This window comes from Ziziphus jujuba, chromosome 7 (genome assembly GCF_031755915.1).
Source record: "Ziziphus jujuba cultivar Dongzao chromosome 7, ASM3175591v1".
NCBI lineage: Eukaryota > Viridiplantae > Streptophyta > Magnoliopsida > Rosales > Rhamnaceae > Ziziphus > Ziziphus jujuba.
In genome coordinates this window covers 1135136-1153230 of record NC_083385.1, presented here as the reverse complement: position 1 = coordinate 1153230, position 18095 = coordinate 1135136, and the positions used below count along the sequence as shown (strand labels likewise).

The window sequence follows — 18095 nt, the reverse complement described above, 5'->3', positions numbered from 1 at the left end:
TATTTGAAATATAATATAGTAAAATAAAGTTTTAATTGGTAGCTAATTAAATTATTTTGTAGCATACAGATTTTACTAATACTCTATAGTTAATAATGATAAACCGTATTTTTTTTCAAAAAGTTGGATATGAGTAGTATTAGGATTTATACATCCTAAGTCTAGTAGTGGATCATTTTAAAACGATATGTTAAGGAGTAAAGGTACTAAAATTCAAATTTATTTGCTTAACATAATGTCTTACTGGTTAAAAATCTACTAATAACAAAATATTATTAAATATATATATATATATAATTAAATATTTAAAGCATATATACAATTGTAAAAAATCAGATAGAAAAAAACAAAAAGAAAAGAAAAGAAAGACCTAAATCTAATATACCTATTATTTCCTACAATGAATGAAGCATATAAACAAGAAAAAAAAGAAAACTATAATTGTTGGAAATGCCATAAAAATAACAGAAAATATATAACCAATAGTATTTTTTTTCACTTCAAAACTCTCCTGAAAATTATAAATTTGTAGCAAAACGTATAACTATTTTTCCTTACATAAAAATTATATATATATATATATATAAGAAAAATACATTTCCAAACATATATATAAAAAAAAAATATATATATATATATATAAGAAAAATACATTTCTAAACGGGCTAAATGGATTTTAACGAGTTCATTCTTTTGCAATCCTTAATATAATGGATTTCAACCGATTCACCAAATAATAGATCCGACCCAAACAATGATATTTTTGCGTAAACTCGTACGATGTTAATGGATCGTATAAACTTTGATAAGGTGTAGGGCCATCACGTCACCATTTTGAGAGAAAAAGGCTAAAAGAGCCGACTCAGATTACAGGGCGGAATAAAACTGCGTCGTTTTGATGGGATTCTGTTCAATGCGTTTCAGCGCCATGAAACAACCCTCGTTTTTCCCTGACGACGCAGACGAATAGAAAGACCGCGAGAGTGAGAGTGAGAGAGAGAGAGAGAGAAAGAGATGGGGAATCCAAAGCAGAAGTGGACATCGGAGGAAGAAGAAGCGCTAAAAGCAGGTGTAGCAAAGCATGGGACTGGGAAGTGGAAGGACATCCAGAGAGACCCTGAATTCAATAAATTCCTCTCCACTCGCTCCAATATTGATCTTAAGGTTCAACCTTAAACTGGGTCAGCCTAGGTTATTCATATAAGCAACCACCAACTTAATTTTTCTTCCCTTTTTATTATTATTATTTTTTTCTATTAAAAAAGAGCTATCTTTTTCTCATAACAGTAAAGGATGGGTGTGGCAAAGTTTGGGAGGCGTTGCTTTTTGAGTTTAATTTGATTTTAAAGTTTCTTTATTTTTAATCCTCATCAGTTTTCTGCTGCTTGCGATTCTGGTTGTCAAAAGTTCATCGAAAAGTTGCAAACTTTAAAACCATTTGAATTTAACTTGTGTTAGTTTTTCTCTTGATGGATTTTGCCTTGTTCCTGTTGTGCACAGGACAAATGGCGGAATATGAGTGTGGCCAGTGGCCAAGGCCCCAGGGAGAAATCACGGCAGCCAAAAGCAAAAGCCAACCCAGATGCTCCCTCTGCTCAACTGTCCACTGCACAGACTTCCACAGCTACTCCGGTACCACGTGATGCTCTATCAGGTGCTACTGTCGATGATTCTTCCAAGGGTTTATCAGACGCAAAAACTGCTGCAATGTATGATAACGATTCATCCTTAAGCCATTTTGCGTTTTCTGTTACACTATAATTTATATCCATGATACTGTTACAGAAATGGCATCTCCAAGAAAATTGTCCTTAACTAATAGCATAAAAATTGGGTTGTAAGAAGAAAGATTTCTGAGTGTCATTTATATGTGAACAAAGTTTGCTTTATTTTGTTCTCTCATCTTAGTACCTTTGTTTTTATGTGTTGATTACTATTTTAACACGATAATAACCATAGAACCAGAACCATGGTTTTGGGTTTGCATTGTATGAACTTGTTTGTTTTTCCCGGGCATTATATGTTATGATGAATGTATGCTTCCTTTAATGCTTGTTTTCGCGTTAATTCTGCTTGATATTCTGCTTGTATCCTCTATATCTCTGATATATGATGATTCAAATAGCGGATACCCCTCTTACTTTTTCCATTTTGGAGAGCTGTATTTCCTGTTATTTATAATGAGAATCTCTCTTGCCAGGTATAATGCTATGATTTTTGAAGTGCTTTCTACCTCTAAAGATCAAAATGGATTGGATACTAGTACAATTGCTAGCTTTATTGAGGTATTTCCTGAAATCTCATTTTTCTTGATTTTAATCGTTTGTAAATAACCATGAAGAAACTTATGTTTCTGCTACAATAACACACTGTCAAGTCTGTCATAACTCTGATGATTTAAAAGAATTTCCGGCAGAAGGATATTATTTGCACACTCCTAAGATCAAAGAACAGAACGTGATAAAGATTAAATTAATTACATACAAAAAGGAAAAAAAGAAAAGAAAAAGAGTTCAAGACAATGAATTTGCACAAAGAAAAGCACCTAGTAGGAGCTTTTCATTGGAATTTTTTAGTGGTTATATTATATCCCAATTATAAACGTTACCGTTTCCTATATAATTTATGCAGCAAAGGCATGAGGTTCCCCAAAATTTTAGGAGGCTACTAAGTTCAAGGTTGAGAAGGCTGGTTGCTCAGGACAAACTTGAAAAGGTTATTTACTTAATCTCTCTCTCTCTCTCTCTCTCTTCTCTTATATATATATAAACATATATATAGTTATATAGTGCTATATCTATTGAATGCTTCTCTACAGAAATACTCTTCTGAATTAGTTGATATATGTTTATCTGTAACGAACAATTTCAAACTGCTCTCAAATCTTTTTTTGTTTAATTCTATTTTTAACCATTTTGCTAATCTATGTGTATGCTAAGATGATGCAGACAGCAAACCATTTGCATCTTGCAGAAGTGAATTGGAATATCAATTTATATGGTGATAACTGATAAGTGATATTTAAATTTTTAGGTCATCATTTATTCAATTTGCCATGTTAACAAAATGCAGGTCCAGAATTGCTTCAAGATTAAAAGCGAAACCTCTTCGGGTACAAAAACACCCACAATGAAACAGGAAGACAACCAATTTGGGAAAGTGCAGAATGTTAGTTATGTGAAAGTTACTGATCCAATAGAAGATGCAGCGGTTTCTGCAGCCTACAAGATTGCAGAAGCGGAAAACAAATCATTTGTGGCAGCTGAAGCAATCAAGGAGGTAGAAAGGATGTCGAAGATGGCCGAGGACACTGAATCAATGTTGCTGTTGGCAAAAGAAATTTTTGAGAAATGTAATACCAAAAAGCTAGGTTCTTGTTTCTTATACCATAGATTTTCACTTTAAAAGCTTCATTTAATTTATAGTTTTGTATTTCCCTAACTTGACAGGTTCACAAGGTGAAGTGCTTTGCTGATGACAATAATATACAAATACAGATATTTTTGTGGGCTCTTACTAGGACTTGTAAATTTAGCTTTGCTTGTAGGTTCCATTTTTTTGTTCAGTTGCCATGAGATTCAATATTTTTGTTTTTGGTTTTTTTGGTAAAGATAGTTTTGTACCTGGCTGGTTGTAAGGAATAATGACATTGCACATCTTCAGTATTCACCTGGTGATGTGGAAAAATTATGGCAAATATTCTGAACTTAATGTATCACAAGCTCGAATGCTGAAATTCTATCATTTTGCTAATGGTATAGTTTGAATTCCTATGATCAATTTGGTTGAATGGGTCCGTTTCTTTTTCTTTTCTAATCATGCTGTCTCAGAGAGAATGGTTTATCACTGTTTTCAAATCTACCTAAAATAACAACAGAATATATATATGTATATATACATATATATATATATATATATAGGTATTATGCTTCTTATGCTCTTGGCAACGAAGTACTGTCTGAAGGATTGGTTAAATCGGCAGCGGCAAATTTTTCTCTCTATTTTTATCTTGTAAATCAAGTGTGTAGAAACGATGGAAGGTGTTGAAAAAGAAACATTTTTCCTCTTTTCGACGCGGCTTCTTTAGAACTGAAGTTTTCTCACAATTGCTTCTACGAACTGTAGTTTTCTCAAATTCAGGAGAGATATCGAAGCTATTTTTGATTTAATTTATCACGTGCCTTTCTTTCGCTTCCAAACTCAAAAGTTAAGATCTTATCTATTTTAACTTTTACTTTTTTCCTTTCCTTTTTTTTTTTTTTTTTTTTTGGGTTTTTTCTCCGGTTATTCCCTTTTGTTTTCTAAACCTTTTTTTGGGTGAATATTTTGTTTTCTAAAATTAAATATATAATAACAATTCCAATAAATGATTTTCTATTTTTGGTTGCATTTTATGAAAATAAAAGAAAACATGAGGGAACATAAATCTGAATAACAGCTGTTAGAATCACACTGCCTAGTCGGAAAAATACGAAAACAAGGGAGAGCTTTGCCTCGCAATCAACAATTGCACCTACCAGAAGTCAATATCAGGTTTTCCTGCGTCAATTTAGTCAGCATCTGTAGGGTGTCTCCCTGCTTATCCAATTTGGAAAGCAGTATGTCACAACCTTTTGCTGCAATTGATCACAGCACCTCATCGAAGGCTCAAAATGTAAAATAAACCACCCCCCCCAACACAAAAAAAAAAAAAAAAAAAGGTTCAAAATTCAAAAAAATTAAAAATATGGTGCCTGCAATTATTAGGGTAGCGCCAGCACAAACTCACAAACATCAAACAAAATCAAAAAATAAGTTAGCCCTTCTTTTAACCTAAATGGTGTTAAAATGCACGCCTATATGAAATGCACATATTATGCTGCCTACAAAGATAATTGTACCGCATGAACATTTCAAAGATAAATAGGTGACTAAAAAATGGTCAAACATCCATAATTATAACAATAGTGCCAAAATTCTTCTATCTTTTTCCAGGATAAAAACACAGAACCAGAAAAAAAAAAAAGAAAAAAAAAAGAAAAAAAAAAGAGAAAAAAAAAAAGGGAGTTTGCACTGCCAACAAGTTATTGCCAAGGCATGATATAGGCAGAAGTCTCAAAGCACTGGCTGTCTCACGTGACATACTAATACCACCCTTCGTTGTTGATGCTAAGAAACGCTCCAAAATATGTCAAAACTATAGAAGTACCAACCCCAGCTCTGAGGGCTTCAACTCTTGCCGTATCCTGTAATTATACAAATAATAGTGAAGTTGCCCATCACCTGGTCCAAATTTCAGCTCTCTCAGGAAAGATTCATTCTGCATTACATCTAATGCATTGAAAACGTCGAATTGTTTTTGTTTTGCTACAATAAGAGCATCATTCATCAATTGAAGCAAAGGAGTCTTTGTGGAGACATTGTAATATGAATAAGCAGCTTTTAAAGTTGAGTAAGTTTGATTGCCAAGGATAGATGAAGGAAGAGTGTAGAAACTGCAGAAGTCAGTGACCTCATGATTCTCTGGGCTCTCAACCAAGAAACTATCCACCACATCCTCTTTTGGAAGAAGTAAATGCTCTACATCATTTTCATCAAAGTCCGGGGCAACAACAAACTGGCTCAAGTAGTTCCTAAGCAATCGAGTGACAGCAGGCACATCACGAAGCTCCATCTTTCTGAAGCCAGGGGTAGCCGGCGAATCTGGTAACTTGTATAGTTTTATGGTTCGGCTCATTGTCATCCTCACACCAAGCCTCGAAAACCCAACATCAATAAGCTTCTTTGGGTTCAGAGACCTATGCCAGTACTGGCAAGTTGTTATTGGTGTCGGAAGAACCACTCCAGCAGTATATGCTGCTTGCCATATATCCTCCAAGTGTACCCTCCGAGTCACCTCCTTTATCATAACAGGCGCAAGCCTCTTTGATCTAAGCTTCTTATGAACACACAAAAAATTAATCTCTGCCATTTTAACGACCTCATCACGGACTCGGATTCTAGCAGGGACACCGGTTATGAAAGCAACCAGCTTCTTTGATGTCTTTGCTCGAACACCAATGTGCCAGCTCTTATAATAACCCGGAGGATGCAAAGCCCACCTAAGAAACTCCTGGGAGTAATTGAACCTAAACATATTCTCATCATCTTCGACATAATTATTCTTCAAAAGAGTGTAGACCTCATTGCAAGTTTCTGCTAAATTCAAGTCACATGTTGTCCATTCATAAGCACTTGGAAGATTGTAAGGCTCTTGTTTGACTTCAGATAATGGCGTAGGAGGTTCAATGGGGCCCTCAGGCAAGCTTGTGTTGCCCCTATCCTTAAATTGCCCAACAGGTTGGGTTTCCCAAAACTTGTGCCTGTCACCAACAGAGATCGAGTCCTGAAACTTCCGGACTATAGTTTCCAATGAGCTATCATCTTTAACAATAGGATTTGAATCAGAACTGTTATCTGGCTTTTCATTGGGAGACCCAGTAGAAGAATTGCTATCACCCATCCAAGAGTTATTCAACAACAATGTATTCGAACAGCAAATTTGATTTGGATTCCCTAGCACTGAAGCAATATAATCACAATCCGATAAACAATATTCAGGCACCCAAAAAACAATATATACATTAAAATTAGCCCAATAAAAATCACAACAATAACAGCAAGACTCAATATGAACTGGGCATTAAAACGTGCTAATGAATGAAATTCCATAAAAAAAAAATATATAATAATAATAATAACAATAATAACCCAGAAACGGTTTGAAGAACCGGAACAGTAAAAGTTCCTAGACGGATAAACAAAAGAGAATCAGCAAGCTATAAGGAACTTACAGTTGCAGAGTAGAAGCTTTGCTGTTGATTTTCTTTGCGATGAGTGTGCGTAGGAGGATAGCTTATTAGATGTTAATTGTGATTAAATCTCAGGGAAGATGGCAATTGGATAAAAATTTCTAGGGCTTCTTTAAATCTGGGTGAAAGCGGCTTTGGAGATGCCGATGGGCTTGGGAGAATCCAAGGACAGTGTTTTTCCCTTCTTTTTTTCTTATTCTTTTCTTGTGAGTTTCGTTTTGGAAAATAACCAACTCACGACAACCAAGAATCTCTTTTACGATGTGCGTCTCTCTCCGTTGTCTGTTTTGCCAAATTTTGTCTAACACGATTTCTAAAGAATAATTTTCACTCAAATTATTGTTATTATTTTTTATTTAAAAAAGAAAAAGAAACAAAAAATTTTAAATAAAAAACAAAAGAGTAAACTTTTTTTTATTTTTAAATTTTTAAACACGTTTCTAAAAACTTAAAATTAAAAGACAAATACAGGAGGTCTAGTGATATTCCTTATGTTCATTGCGTGGGGTTAAGATATGCATTTTCTTTTCTTTTTCTTTTTTTTGGGAACACACACACACACACATATATATATATATATATATATATATATATATATATATATATATATATATATATCGTTAATAATTTAATAGATAATCTAACTTATTTTATTGTTAATTATCGGATAAAAAAGTAATATTCATTTATAATATTTATATTTATATTTTAATATTAAAAATTAAGAAGTGAATATTTTAATTAGAATCAATTAAATTATCAAATGTACAAATAAAATTATTATTATTATTAAAAAGAAAAGAAAAAGAAAATTGGGTGTTTAGATGTAATTTTTAAACACGTTTCTAAAAACTTCAATTAAAAGTCAAATAAAGGAGGTCTAATGATACTGCTTCTTATATTTATGGGGAGGGTTTTAGAGATGCTTTTTTTATTTTTTTTTATTTTTTTTTATTGGATAAGGAATGCTCTCTTCCATAGTAGTGTACATATATATATATATATATATATATATAAACTTTATGTCTATAATGATTTTATCGGATTTTTAGTTCATTTTATTGTTAGTTATTTAAAGGTAAAATTGGCACATAGTATATAGTAATATTAATTAGAATTATTTATTTCAATTTTATATGTTTTAATATTAAAAATTTAATAAAGAAAAAGTGAACCGATCTATTAAATTGTTTAATGGCATACAAATAACATTATTTTTTAAAAAAAATTAAAAAATTTCTATGTTTTTTTTTTCACATAGTTAGTATTGGGTATAACAATATCATCAGTACAAAATAAGTGAGATAATAGATCAAAACTTTCTCCCTATATATATATCTATATATATCTAAGCTCTCTACCCCTCCAAAGTATAAGTTTTTTTATTTACCCGGAAAATATAGATTTTCTTTCAATAGCAAATTATGTATATACAATTTTTGCAAAATATATATATATATATATATATACATATTTAAATTTTTTGTTTGTCCAAACACGGTTCTTCTTTTTCCTTTTTTTATTCTTCTTATTCTTATTATTATTATCAAAAAGCACTTTAATAATTTAAAATGCATTTTCAAAAAGCACTAAAAAATTCATATAATTAAAAAAAATCATTAAAATCAAAATTAAAGAGTATATTTGGTCAATTAAATCTTGTTCGTATTATATCGTTAACATAATGCAAAACCAAAAAAAAAAAAAAAAAAAAAAACCCATTACACGCTTCAATAGTTCAATAAACAAAAAATGAAACACAGGAAATCTGTGCTTGGTTTATTATTTATTTAGTCCGATCTATTTTCCATTTTGCTCAAATCTATATAATAATCATTTATCTTTTCAATATATATATATATATATAATATAATATTCATTTTGGAGTGAATATCGATGCCACTAAAATCTGTTATCGCTGCTATTATATTTTTCTAAAAATAAAAATGAAAAATAAAAAAAAATAAGCTGCGTATTACGCTTGCGACATGTCGTTCAAAACAGGAACCAGATAAACGGGGCTAGCAAGCTGCGCTGGCCACACTGTACCTGACGACGGCGAAGCGAAGAAAGAAAGAGCTTAGATTTCGCAAAAGGCTTTAAAACTACTCGTCGTATCGATATGTGCGGTGACGCAAGGAACTGGGACGAAGATGCCTATAGAGAAAGCATATTGAAGGAGCGGGGGATCCAAACCCGAACCGTATTCAGAACCATTTGGGCTCCCTCCCAAAATCCAAGCCCCCAAACCATCGTCGTTGCCTCCAGTGACGGCTCGCTCGCTTCCTATTCGATTTCCTCCTGCATCTCCAAGCTTGTAACTCAATTCTTTTTCTATCCATTAACGAGTTTAGTTTGTGTTTCAAAGTTTTCGTTTTTACTTCGAGAGGCTTTTTAATCGTTAATTCTAATGCTTAATCATGATTTTTTTAAGCAATCTAACTGAGTATCCGAACGGAATAGATTCAGTTTGCAATGAAAATTCATTCTTTTATTTATTAGTTATTGAAAAATATAAGTGCATATGACGTTAATTACAAATATTTTTTTCTTGGTTGTAGCCCCTGGGACTAAGCAGTGTTAAAGCTCCAAAGTAAGTACGCCACTTTTGGTGTTTATTTAAATTTTTGTACATTTTACAGGCTGAATTGAGCTGACATTTTATGCTTCGTGTAAACCAAAAAAAAAAAAAAAAAATCTTGTGTATTTTCCATCCTAGCTTGCTAGTGGCTGAACCTGACTGCTTCTTTCAAGGGCATGATGGACCTGCATATGATGTCAAATTTTATGGAGATGGGGAAGATGCTTTGTTAATAAGGTTTTTTGCTATATGCTCCCTCTGCTTTGCACATGTTAGGAAAACCTTGTGATAATGTTAACAAAGACGGAAATTATGCACAAAACCATGCGTGTTAGTGATCCCTATAGTTAGTTTTTATGAATGCCTGTATTTACTATGTTTAGTTTCATTGCTTTTCTTCGACTTTTATCTGTAAGTTGTTAATTATGATGGTAAAAGTTTCTTATAATAAAATATTATGCAGTTGTGGAGATGATGGTCGGATTCGAGGATGGAAGTGGAAGGATTGTACAAAATCTGAGCTGCCAATTCAAATGCAGGGTATAAACTAGCTTTGCTCTACCATTGTTTTCTCTCCTAATTAGCCCCCAAAGCATAATAAGACGAGGCTTATTCTAACATTTTAACTTTCATGCTCGTCTTTCATTTGCAACGTTGCCTCAAATAATTGAATATGGTTTTGGAGACCTATCATAACTGCTGCTTTGTTCTGTTTTTGCAGGAAAGCATATAAAGCCAGCATTGGACCTGGTGAATCCTCAACATAAGTAAACAAAATTAAACTATTTTGTTAAACATGCCATTTATTTATCTATTTATTTTTTATTTTTATCAAATATAAAGGCTCTTCAGTTTGCCTCGAACATTTATGAATGAAGCTACATCCTTATACATCTTCTTCTGTTATGGTGTTTTCAGAGGTCCTTGGGGAGCTCTATCACCAATCCCTGAAAACAATGCTGTTGCTACTAATGCTCAGGTGTGTGATCTTATATTCGTTCAATGTTTTGTTACATTCCTCACATGTTCATTGTAAATTATTTTCCATATAAGAATGTACTTTTATTGCCTTTCCTTACAATAGGGGGGATCAATATATGCAGCTGCTGGTGATTCTTGTGCATATTGTTGGGATGTGGTATGTATTTGTAGAAGTTGAATATTACATTTCTGTTTTGAACTTTCAAAAGAAAAAAGTTCTATCTGTGTTGTCTTGCATGGTTTAAAAATGCTTTTGTTAAAATTTACTAGCTGATGCCTACATGATTTGTTTTGGTAATTTTAAGGAGAGTGGTCAAGTCAAAATGGTTTTTAAGGGACACTCAGACTACTTGCATTGCATAGTTGCCAAAAACACTACTAATCAGGTAAGGTGATTCCTTGTTTTTTAGTGGTTGCTTCATCATCTTTTTTCAGAATTATGTTGTCTATTCAGCAATTAGTTAATGTTGCAGTACATAAAATTTTTGGTTGGCTTCTACTCAACAAAACAAAAAAAAAAAAAAAAAAACAAAAACAATGCCTGGGATACAAAAGTCGTATTGAGAGAAGAAGAAATTATTAAGGAGCAAGGACATAACTGCAAGACAAAAATATCTGTGAAGAACTATATTTAAAGAGGATAAAGGGGGAGAGTCAATACTTGTTTTACAAATTTGAGATGACACTGTGTTTAGAAGTACTGAATATGGTGCATTATTTTCTAACTATTTTTGTTCTTCTTATCTTATTCAATATTCAGATCATAACTGGTTCAGAGGATGGGACAGTAAGAATTTGGGGTAAAAATCCGGACTTTAATTTAATTTTTAATGATTTAAGGCAAAAATTGAGCAGAGTATTCTTTATTTTCTTTTCTAATTCCTTATTACTTTTTTATATTGTATTAGCATTTGCATTTTGACTGCAATTCTTTTTGTTGTATACAAAAAATTTGGTGTTACCTAGATTGCAAAAGTGGAAAGTGTGTCCAGTTGATTGAGCCAGCAAAAGACATGAAGCGTAAAGGAAATTTCTCATATGTTAGCTGCATTGGTCTTGATGCGAGTGAAAGTTGGTTGGTAAGTGTTCATGTATTAATATTGTGATTATGTCTTCTTTAATTTATGACTTAGATTTTTAACATATTTTATTTCGAAGACCATTTGAAAGGTAATTGTTTTTAGCATTCACAAGTAATTATTTTGTTCAAGTTACTTTGCTAAGGAGACATGCTTTGTATTTTTTATTTTTTCTTTTCCTTTTTTCAATTTCATAGGCTTGTGGGAGTAACCGGAGTTTATCAATTTGGAATCTTCCTGCTTCTGAATGTGTTTCTGACATTTCAACTCACGCATCCATTCAAGATGTAATATTTGATGATAATCAAGTGAGTCTCTTTTGTTGTCCTATTTACTGTAAACTTTGTAATTAAAAAATTTACTGACTTATAATGGATGTCTTTTAGGTATTGGCAGTAGGAGCAGAACCTCTAATGCATCGTTTCAGTATAAATGGGGCGATCCTATCACAAATACAATGTGCTCCTCAATCAGCTTTCTCTATCTCGTTGCATCCATCTGGTGTATGTATTTGCTAAAACCTCCTTTTTAACATTGTTTACATTAGTTAATTACTTGTAATTTATCAATTTTCATCATTTTTACATGGGTTTACTTATTTATTTATTTATTTTTATTTTTTATTGGAGCAGATTACAGCAGTTGGTGGGTATGGTGGTGTGGTCGATGTTATCTCACAATTTAGAAGCCACTTGTGCACATTCCGTTGTCCATTTGTATAGTGGTTATGGATTTGCTACACTATTAATGACAAATGAGCTGCTAAGAAAGCATTTACAACCCAATGGAAGCCAAAAAAATCCAATTAAATGAACTTTCATGTGTTCAAAAACAGGTCTTTGTTGGTAGACCCTTTATTTTTATGGATTATTATTGTTGTTATTTATATGTGGAGTAAACAAATGTATTAGAATGATTAAAATTATTTTTTATCTATTTTAGTCGTTACTCAGCGTGGGAAAATATATGGTTATTCCACGGCTTAGATTTGGACAAGATCTGAATTTGGATTAATCAACATTTTATATTTAGAGGTTAAAATTATATCTTGCCATCATTATTTATTTGAAGCAATTTTATTACTCATCTATTATACTAAATTTCTTATTTGATTTAGAATTAGAAATAAATCAGTAAAATATGGGCTATGAAGTTTTCCTTGGCTGATGAGCACCACAAATGCTGTTATGAGTCTCTTGAATGACCTAAGAAGACATGATCGCGGGCGGATACCTGACATGTCCCCTTCTTCCAAGTCCATCACAAGGAAAACGAAAACCAAGATTTCAATCAATCTACGCAGAGTGAATCGGTCCCTAAGGAACCCCCGAAAGGGCTGCCGTCCGATGGGTACACGAAAGAGACAAAGTTGCTTTGACTATAGAACCATGGTTCACTGGTCACTTACGATAAAATGTTGATATCACTTGGTTCTTCCTCAAGATATCTTCAAGGAGAGTAGTAGCCTATTTTGAGAGGTGAAGAATAGCTATCTTTCAGAAAGAAGAAGAGCAGCAAACCTTTTAGTACTACCAGACTCGAGGCGAAGAGGGATTTACCAGAAAGAATCAATAGGAGGGTTAAAGCACTTGCTGATTGTGTTGAGTCGGATACCTCTTTAGAACGAATAAGACCTCCCTGCGCTCTATTACCCTAATTCGTAGTCCTTAGTCAAGGAAGAGAAAGAGGATGGCCATTAAGAACGGTTTAGTTCCTATGGGTGGCCCGTGGTCAACATGTTAACCGAGCCAAACCAAGAAAAAACCCTATTCTCTTGGCTTAAGATTCTTGAGGAAAGAGCAGGATATGTTGGTTTGAGAGACTCTTGAGGTTGAAGAAATGCATATGTCGTAATCCAAAGCCACAACGGAAAATGGAGATACTTATGGCAAAACGGGCTAATCTGGCCTTTCACAATAAAGTAATAGATGGAACTGCCATTAAACGGCTTATTAGTAGATTAATAGACCATTGTAGTGGCCTTCCTCAGCCACTTGTTTTAAAAGAAGCATTTTTCTTTGGCTGTCACTGAAGGAGCTAACTTCCTTCTCTTCCATACTTTCTGCTTGAACTCGGATAGCCTTTCAGCATTCCTTTCATCTACCCTAGAAAAAAAAACTCTTTCATCTACCCTAGAAAAAAAAAACTTTCTCATCATCTTACGAAAATTTCTAGTTAGAGGTAGGAAGTTGTTCTATAGGGGCCCCCCCGATCTCCAATAGTTCCGCTTCTAAGGCGTCCACTGGGATCCGAGATGAGCTCACTTATTATTCCCCACTAGATCTAAATATGAATCAGATGAGTGTCGGCTAAACGAGATGCTGTTAAAGAATCTCTCTTCTTGTTATGACTGGCATTAACTTCCTTAACGACACTGGTAGATCTTTAAGGAAGTAGGAGTGGCTTCTTTCTTCCAAAGCTGGTCATCACAAGTTAAGGTACTCTGGATTTGTTATAGCGCCACCATTTCACAATATACATTGTCTGGGAAAGCTAGTTTTTGGAAAAGGGGCTACTGCGGTCGAACTCTAATTCTGGAAATAAGTCGAGGCCCTTTTATCAAGTCTACCGGATAGAAGATGATATGAAATAAAATTGCTAAGTAATTACTTTTAAGAAATAAATTAATCCCAAAATATAATCAAAATATTTGTAAAATATTTTATGCATTTAATACAATTATGTATTTATCTTTGCAAGTAATATGGTGATGGATACACATGAATGAAAAAATCATAGTCATTTGTAAATATAATTAAGATTTTTTATACTTTTTGTCTTTTATTTATTTTGATTTTTGATTTTTTTTGGCTTTTATTCTTTGATCAGTTTATTAGACATTTGGGAAGTTTATATTCCATAAGGTTCTAAAATTAGGTTCTTATTATTTATTAATTTATTTTTCACTCATCTAAAACTTGTTAACTTTATTTTAGCCATTTAACTTGTTTTGCTATTTAGTTATAAATTGTTTTTGTCCTTAAAAGTAATCAATTAGCAATTCTATTTTGGACAACCATATTTTATCAATTTATTTTTAATTATAAAATTGGCATTAAGTAATGAATTTCTTTACAAGTTAATAGTGATTGTATGACATTTTACAAGATATAATTCGATTAACTCAAATTAAGATTCTCTCTTGTGTGGAAATGGTCCCTTTGAGTTAATGAGGTTGTTTGTTTTCATTTTCGCTTAAGAGGAACAATAATAATTTGTTAAAGAATAATGAGAAAAAACAAGGCCTGGGTCGTCGGCTCTTGAGTTTTTCGTAGAGAGCCCAACCCATTCAAGCAGCCGAAATGAGAACGAGTACCTGGAACCAGGGACAAATCCGGAAACACAATAAACTTACAAGTCCAAATTCCAAAAGGAATAAAATCGTAAACGCATTAGAATTTTCAAGGGCCCTCGCTCGCGAACTCCATCAACCTTTCTGGGAGAGAAACAAAAAGTCAAGTCTGTCACGTTCCTTAATTCCTCGGTACACTCCTACGGCTTCCAGTAAGACAAAACCCTCTCTTCCGTCTCTCTTTAGCCCTTCAGTTTTTCATCATCATTATCAGCAGGTACGTCTTTATACTGCCACTGGAGTTTCTACTCTTTTCTTTCCTTGTTGGATGGTGATTGTGATTGAATTCACCTTCTTTTTTCCTTTGCAATTCCTTCTCAATATTCGTTTTTTGTTTCAATTGATTCGTCTTTTTTTTTTTTTTTTGCTCTGATCTGTAATGGCTCTTTGCCCCATTTTACATTTTGTATTTTATTTTTCACTTGTTTACGAAGATGGCTGCTTTGTTTGGATTTCTTTGGGTCCTGAAAATTGACGTTATTAGGCTCCGAGAGTTCCCAAGGCTTTTTTTTTTTTTTCTTTTTTTTGCATTTTATTTCTCTTTGGCATTGAATGAGTGTTTACTCTTTTGTTGATTGTAAATTTGTAATATGTAAAGAAGAAAACTCTTTTAGTTTTGATTCTATTTTTGGCCCGTGTAAGTAAACTTATTTTAGTTTTGATTTTATTTTTGGCATGCATAATTTTTTTTTTTTTTTTTTTTTTTGGTTCTAAAAATTGAGAAAAACAGTACTGATCATAATGTGATGTTTTCTATGTGCTTGCTGATTTTTTCAGTCATGGCGGGACTGGCACCAGAAGGATCACAATATGATGCGCGTCAGTATGATTCTGAAATGAATGAGTTGTAAGACTTCTTCGCTTTTCTGCTTAAAGATTGCTGAGTGTGATTGGTGTTGAATGTTAAATTTTCAATTTTTTCAGACTTTCAGCTGATGGACATGATTTCATTTACACCATATGATGAGGTTTATGATGCTTTTGATTCAATGGGATTGCAGGAGAACCTCCTGAGGGGCATTTATGCCTATGGTAAATATCACCAAAGACCATGTTTTCACATTTTTCTTTTTCTATTTGTTCAATGAGCATGGAAGTGTGATGTATTATCCTTGTGATTTTGGCATTGTTTTTCATATATCACTAAATGATTAAATGCTGAAAGCAGGATAATTCCTTTTATAGGTTTTGAAAAGCCCTCAGCTATTCAACAAGGAGGAATTGTTTCCTTCTGCAAGGGTCTTGATGTAATTCAACAAGCTCAATCTGGTACTGGAAAGACGGCGACTTTCTGTTCTGGTATTCTGTAACAGCTTGATTATGGTTTGACAGAATGCCAGGCCTTGGTTCTGGTACCAACTTGAGAGCTTGCTCAACAGATTGAGAAGGTCATGCGGGCACTTGGAGATTACGTTGGTGTCAAGGTACATGCATGTGTTGGTGGGACTAGTGTTCGTGAAGACAAACGCATCCTGTCAAGTGTGGTTCATGTTGTTTTTGGCACTCCTGGTCGTGTTTTTGACATGCTGCGGAGACACTCACTATGACCTGATTACATCAGAATGTTTGTATTGGATGAGGCTGATGCAATGCTTTCAGGAGCTTTCACGGATCAGGTTTGTTATCAACCTCAAAAGCTGAATCTATTTTCAATATCATTAGGTTCCATGAGTGAAATGATCTTTATATATTTTTTTTCTTCTGCAGAATGAGTATCCTATATTTTATCAGTAATGGAATTATTAAATACATGGATATTTCTGTATGAGTACCCTATATTTTAGAGCTAAGGATAAAAGTGTATATGTTTATGATGATGTTCTGGCCATTTGTTTTAACGTTGTAACGTTAGTTTTAGTATAGTGGCTGGGCAATGAAGTTGTAATACACACAAAAAATGAAGGATCGCTTTTCCAATTTGTCATCTTCATTTAAAGCATTACAAAATCTTTAATAAAAGGTGTTACTAATGTTAATATATATATATATATATATATATTTATTATTATTTTTTTTTCCTTTGTTCTTGCTATTAGATCTATGATATTTTCCAGCGTCTGCCATCAAAGAGTCAAGTCGGTGTATTCTCTGCTACAATGCCACCTGAGGCCCTTGATATTACAAGGAAGTTTATGAACAAACCTGTGAGGATTCTTGTGAAGCGTGACGAGCTCACCCTTGAGGGTATAAAGCAATTCCATGTGAATGTTGATAAAGAAGAATGGAAGTTTGAGACATTGTGTGATCTTTATGAAACCTTAGCTATTACCCAGAGTGCCATCTTTGTTAACACCCGCCGCAAGGTTGATTGGCTGACCGACAGGATGAGGAGTCGAGACCATACGGTATCTGCCACCCATGGAGATATGGACCAGAATACCAGAGACATTATTATGCGAGAATTCCGTTCTGGTTCATCTCGTGTGCTAATCACTACTGATCTTTTGGCGCGTGGTATCGATGTCCAGCAAGTCTCCCTTGTTATAAATTATGATCTTCCCACACAGCCTGAGAATTATCTCCACCGTATTGGACGAAGTGGACGGTTTGGAAGGAAAGGTGTTGCCATCAACTTTGCTACAAATGATGAGAGGATGATGTCTGATGTCCAGAAGTTCTATAACGTGGTCATCGAGGAGCTGCCATCAAATGTTGCTGATCTCCTCTGATGAGATTTTCTTTATTTTTTATGTTTCTTCTTGTTCGAGTATTTACTGAAACTCTGGCAATGGTCCATCATCTGCCTCCAAATGGTGTAATGGCAGAAATTGCAAATTTTCCGGCAGCTAATGTTAATTATAATACAATGCATGGTTTTTTAGTTTCCACTGATACTCATTTTTCTTTACGTTTTTACGGATGACTTACGGGCTAAGGATCGGATGACTTACGGGCTAAGGATGGCCGAACATGAATGGTGAATAAATGAATTGGTACATTATAATTGATATTGTTTTCCGAAACTATCATAATATATTTGGTGCTATGGGATCTCTGTTTCCTTTTGTTGAAACTTTGCTTCCTAACTAAGAAAATATGATGGTCGGATCAGGTGGAAATCCATTAATCTATAATTTTGTTTGTTTTTGTTGACACCCGCACGTGGCTGTCCTTACAGGGTCAACGTGAATTTTGCCTGTCACGTTGAAACGCAGTTATGGCCTGAATTCAATCGGCATTTGCCTAGAATGTTCAACTTCACTCGTACCTAATTAATTTTTTTTTTTTTTTTAAAACACAAAATACTTAACTCTGGAGTTAAGAGTTAATTG

General features: G+C 33.6%; 3 protein-coding genes across 3 annotated transcripts; 2 read left to right on the top strand and 1 right to left on the bottom strand.

Annotated features, from left to right (window-relative positions):
* Window positions 1-825: 825 nt before the first annotated feature.
* On the top strand, window positions 826-3780 carry LOC107424083 (telomere repeat-binding factor 4-like). Its single transcript, XM_016033777.4, has 6 exons — window positions 826-1164; window positions 1501-1709; window positions 2201-2285; window positions 2632-2715; window positions 3073-3352; window positions 3450-3780. Exons 1-6 carry the CDS (start codon window positions 1015-1017, stop codon window positions 3473-3475), a joined length of 834 nt encoding a protein of 277 aa, XP_015889263.3. The 5' UTR covers window positions 826-1014; the 3' UTR covers window positions 3476-3780.
* Window positions 3781-4874: 1094 nt separating this feature from the next.
* LOC107424063 (glycylpeptide N-tetradecanoyltransferase 1) lies at window positions 4875-7137 on the bottom strand. The gene is made up of 2 exons (XM_016033752.4): window positions 6813-7137; window positions 4875-6540 (listed from the first exon to the last, which is right to left on the bottom strand). Exon 2 carries the CDS (start codon window positions 6479-6481, stop codon window positions 5177-5179), a length of 1305 nt encoding a protein of 434 aa, XP_015889238.1. The 5' UTR covers window positions 6482-6540; window positions 6813-7137; the 3' UTR covers window positions 4875-5176.
* A 1579-nt stretch (window positions 7138-8716) lies between these two features.
* Window positions 8717-17655, top strand: LOC107424072 (eukaryotic initiation factor 4A-8). The gene is given in 19 exon segments (XM_060819217.1): window positions 8717-9147; window positions 9392-9423; window positions 9550-9648; window positions 9875-9951; window positions 10133-10178; window positions 10330-10390; window positions 10496-10549; window positions 10698-10778; window positions 11153-11192; window positions 11359-11471; window positions 11669-11779; window positions 11858-11974; window positions 12104-12192; window positions 15381-15460; window positions 15601-15670; window positions 15748-15772; window positions 15774-15855; window positions 16009-16439; window positions 16860-17655. Coding segments are annotated over 19 exon segments (2436 nt in total). The 5' UTR covers window positions 8717-8952; the 3' UTR covers window positions 17493-17655.
* Window positions 17656-18095: the final 440 nt, after the last annotated feature.

Excerpts from the sequence above, each read along its gene's own strand:
- LOC107424083 (XM_016033777.4), top strand. The coding sequence starts at position 1,015 with ATGGGGAATCCAAAGCAGAAGTGGACATCGGAGGAAGAAGAAGCGCTA. Across the intron at positions 1,165-1,500 it reads GCTCCAATATTGATCTTAAG|GACAAATGGCGGAATATGAG; the intron begins GTTCAACCTTAA and ends TGTTGTGCACAG. Across the intron at positions 2,286-2,631 it reads CAATTGCTAGCTTTATTGAG|CAAAGGCATGAGGTTCCCCA; the intron begins GTATTTCCTGAA and ends TAATTTATGCAG.
- LOC107424063 (XM_016033752.4), bottom strand. The coding sequence starts at position 6,481 with ATGGGTGATAGCAATTCTTCTACTGGGTCTCCCAATGAAAAGCCAGAT.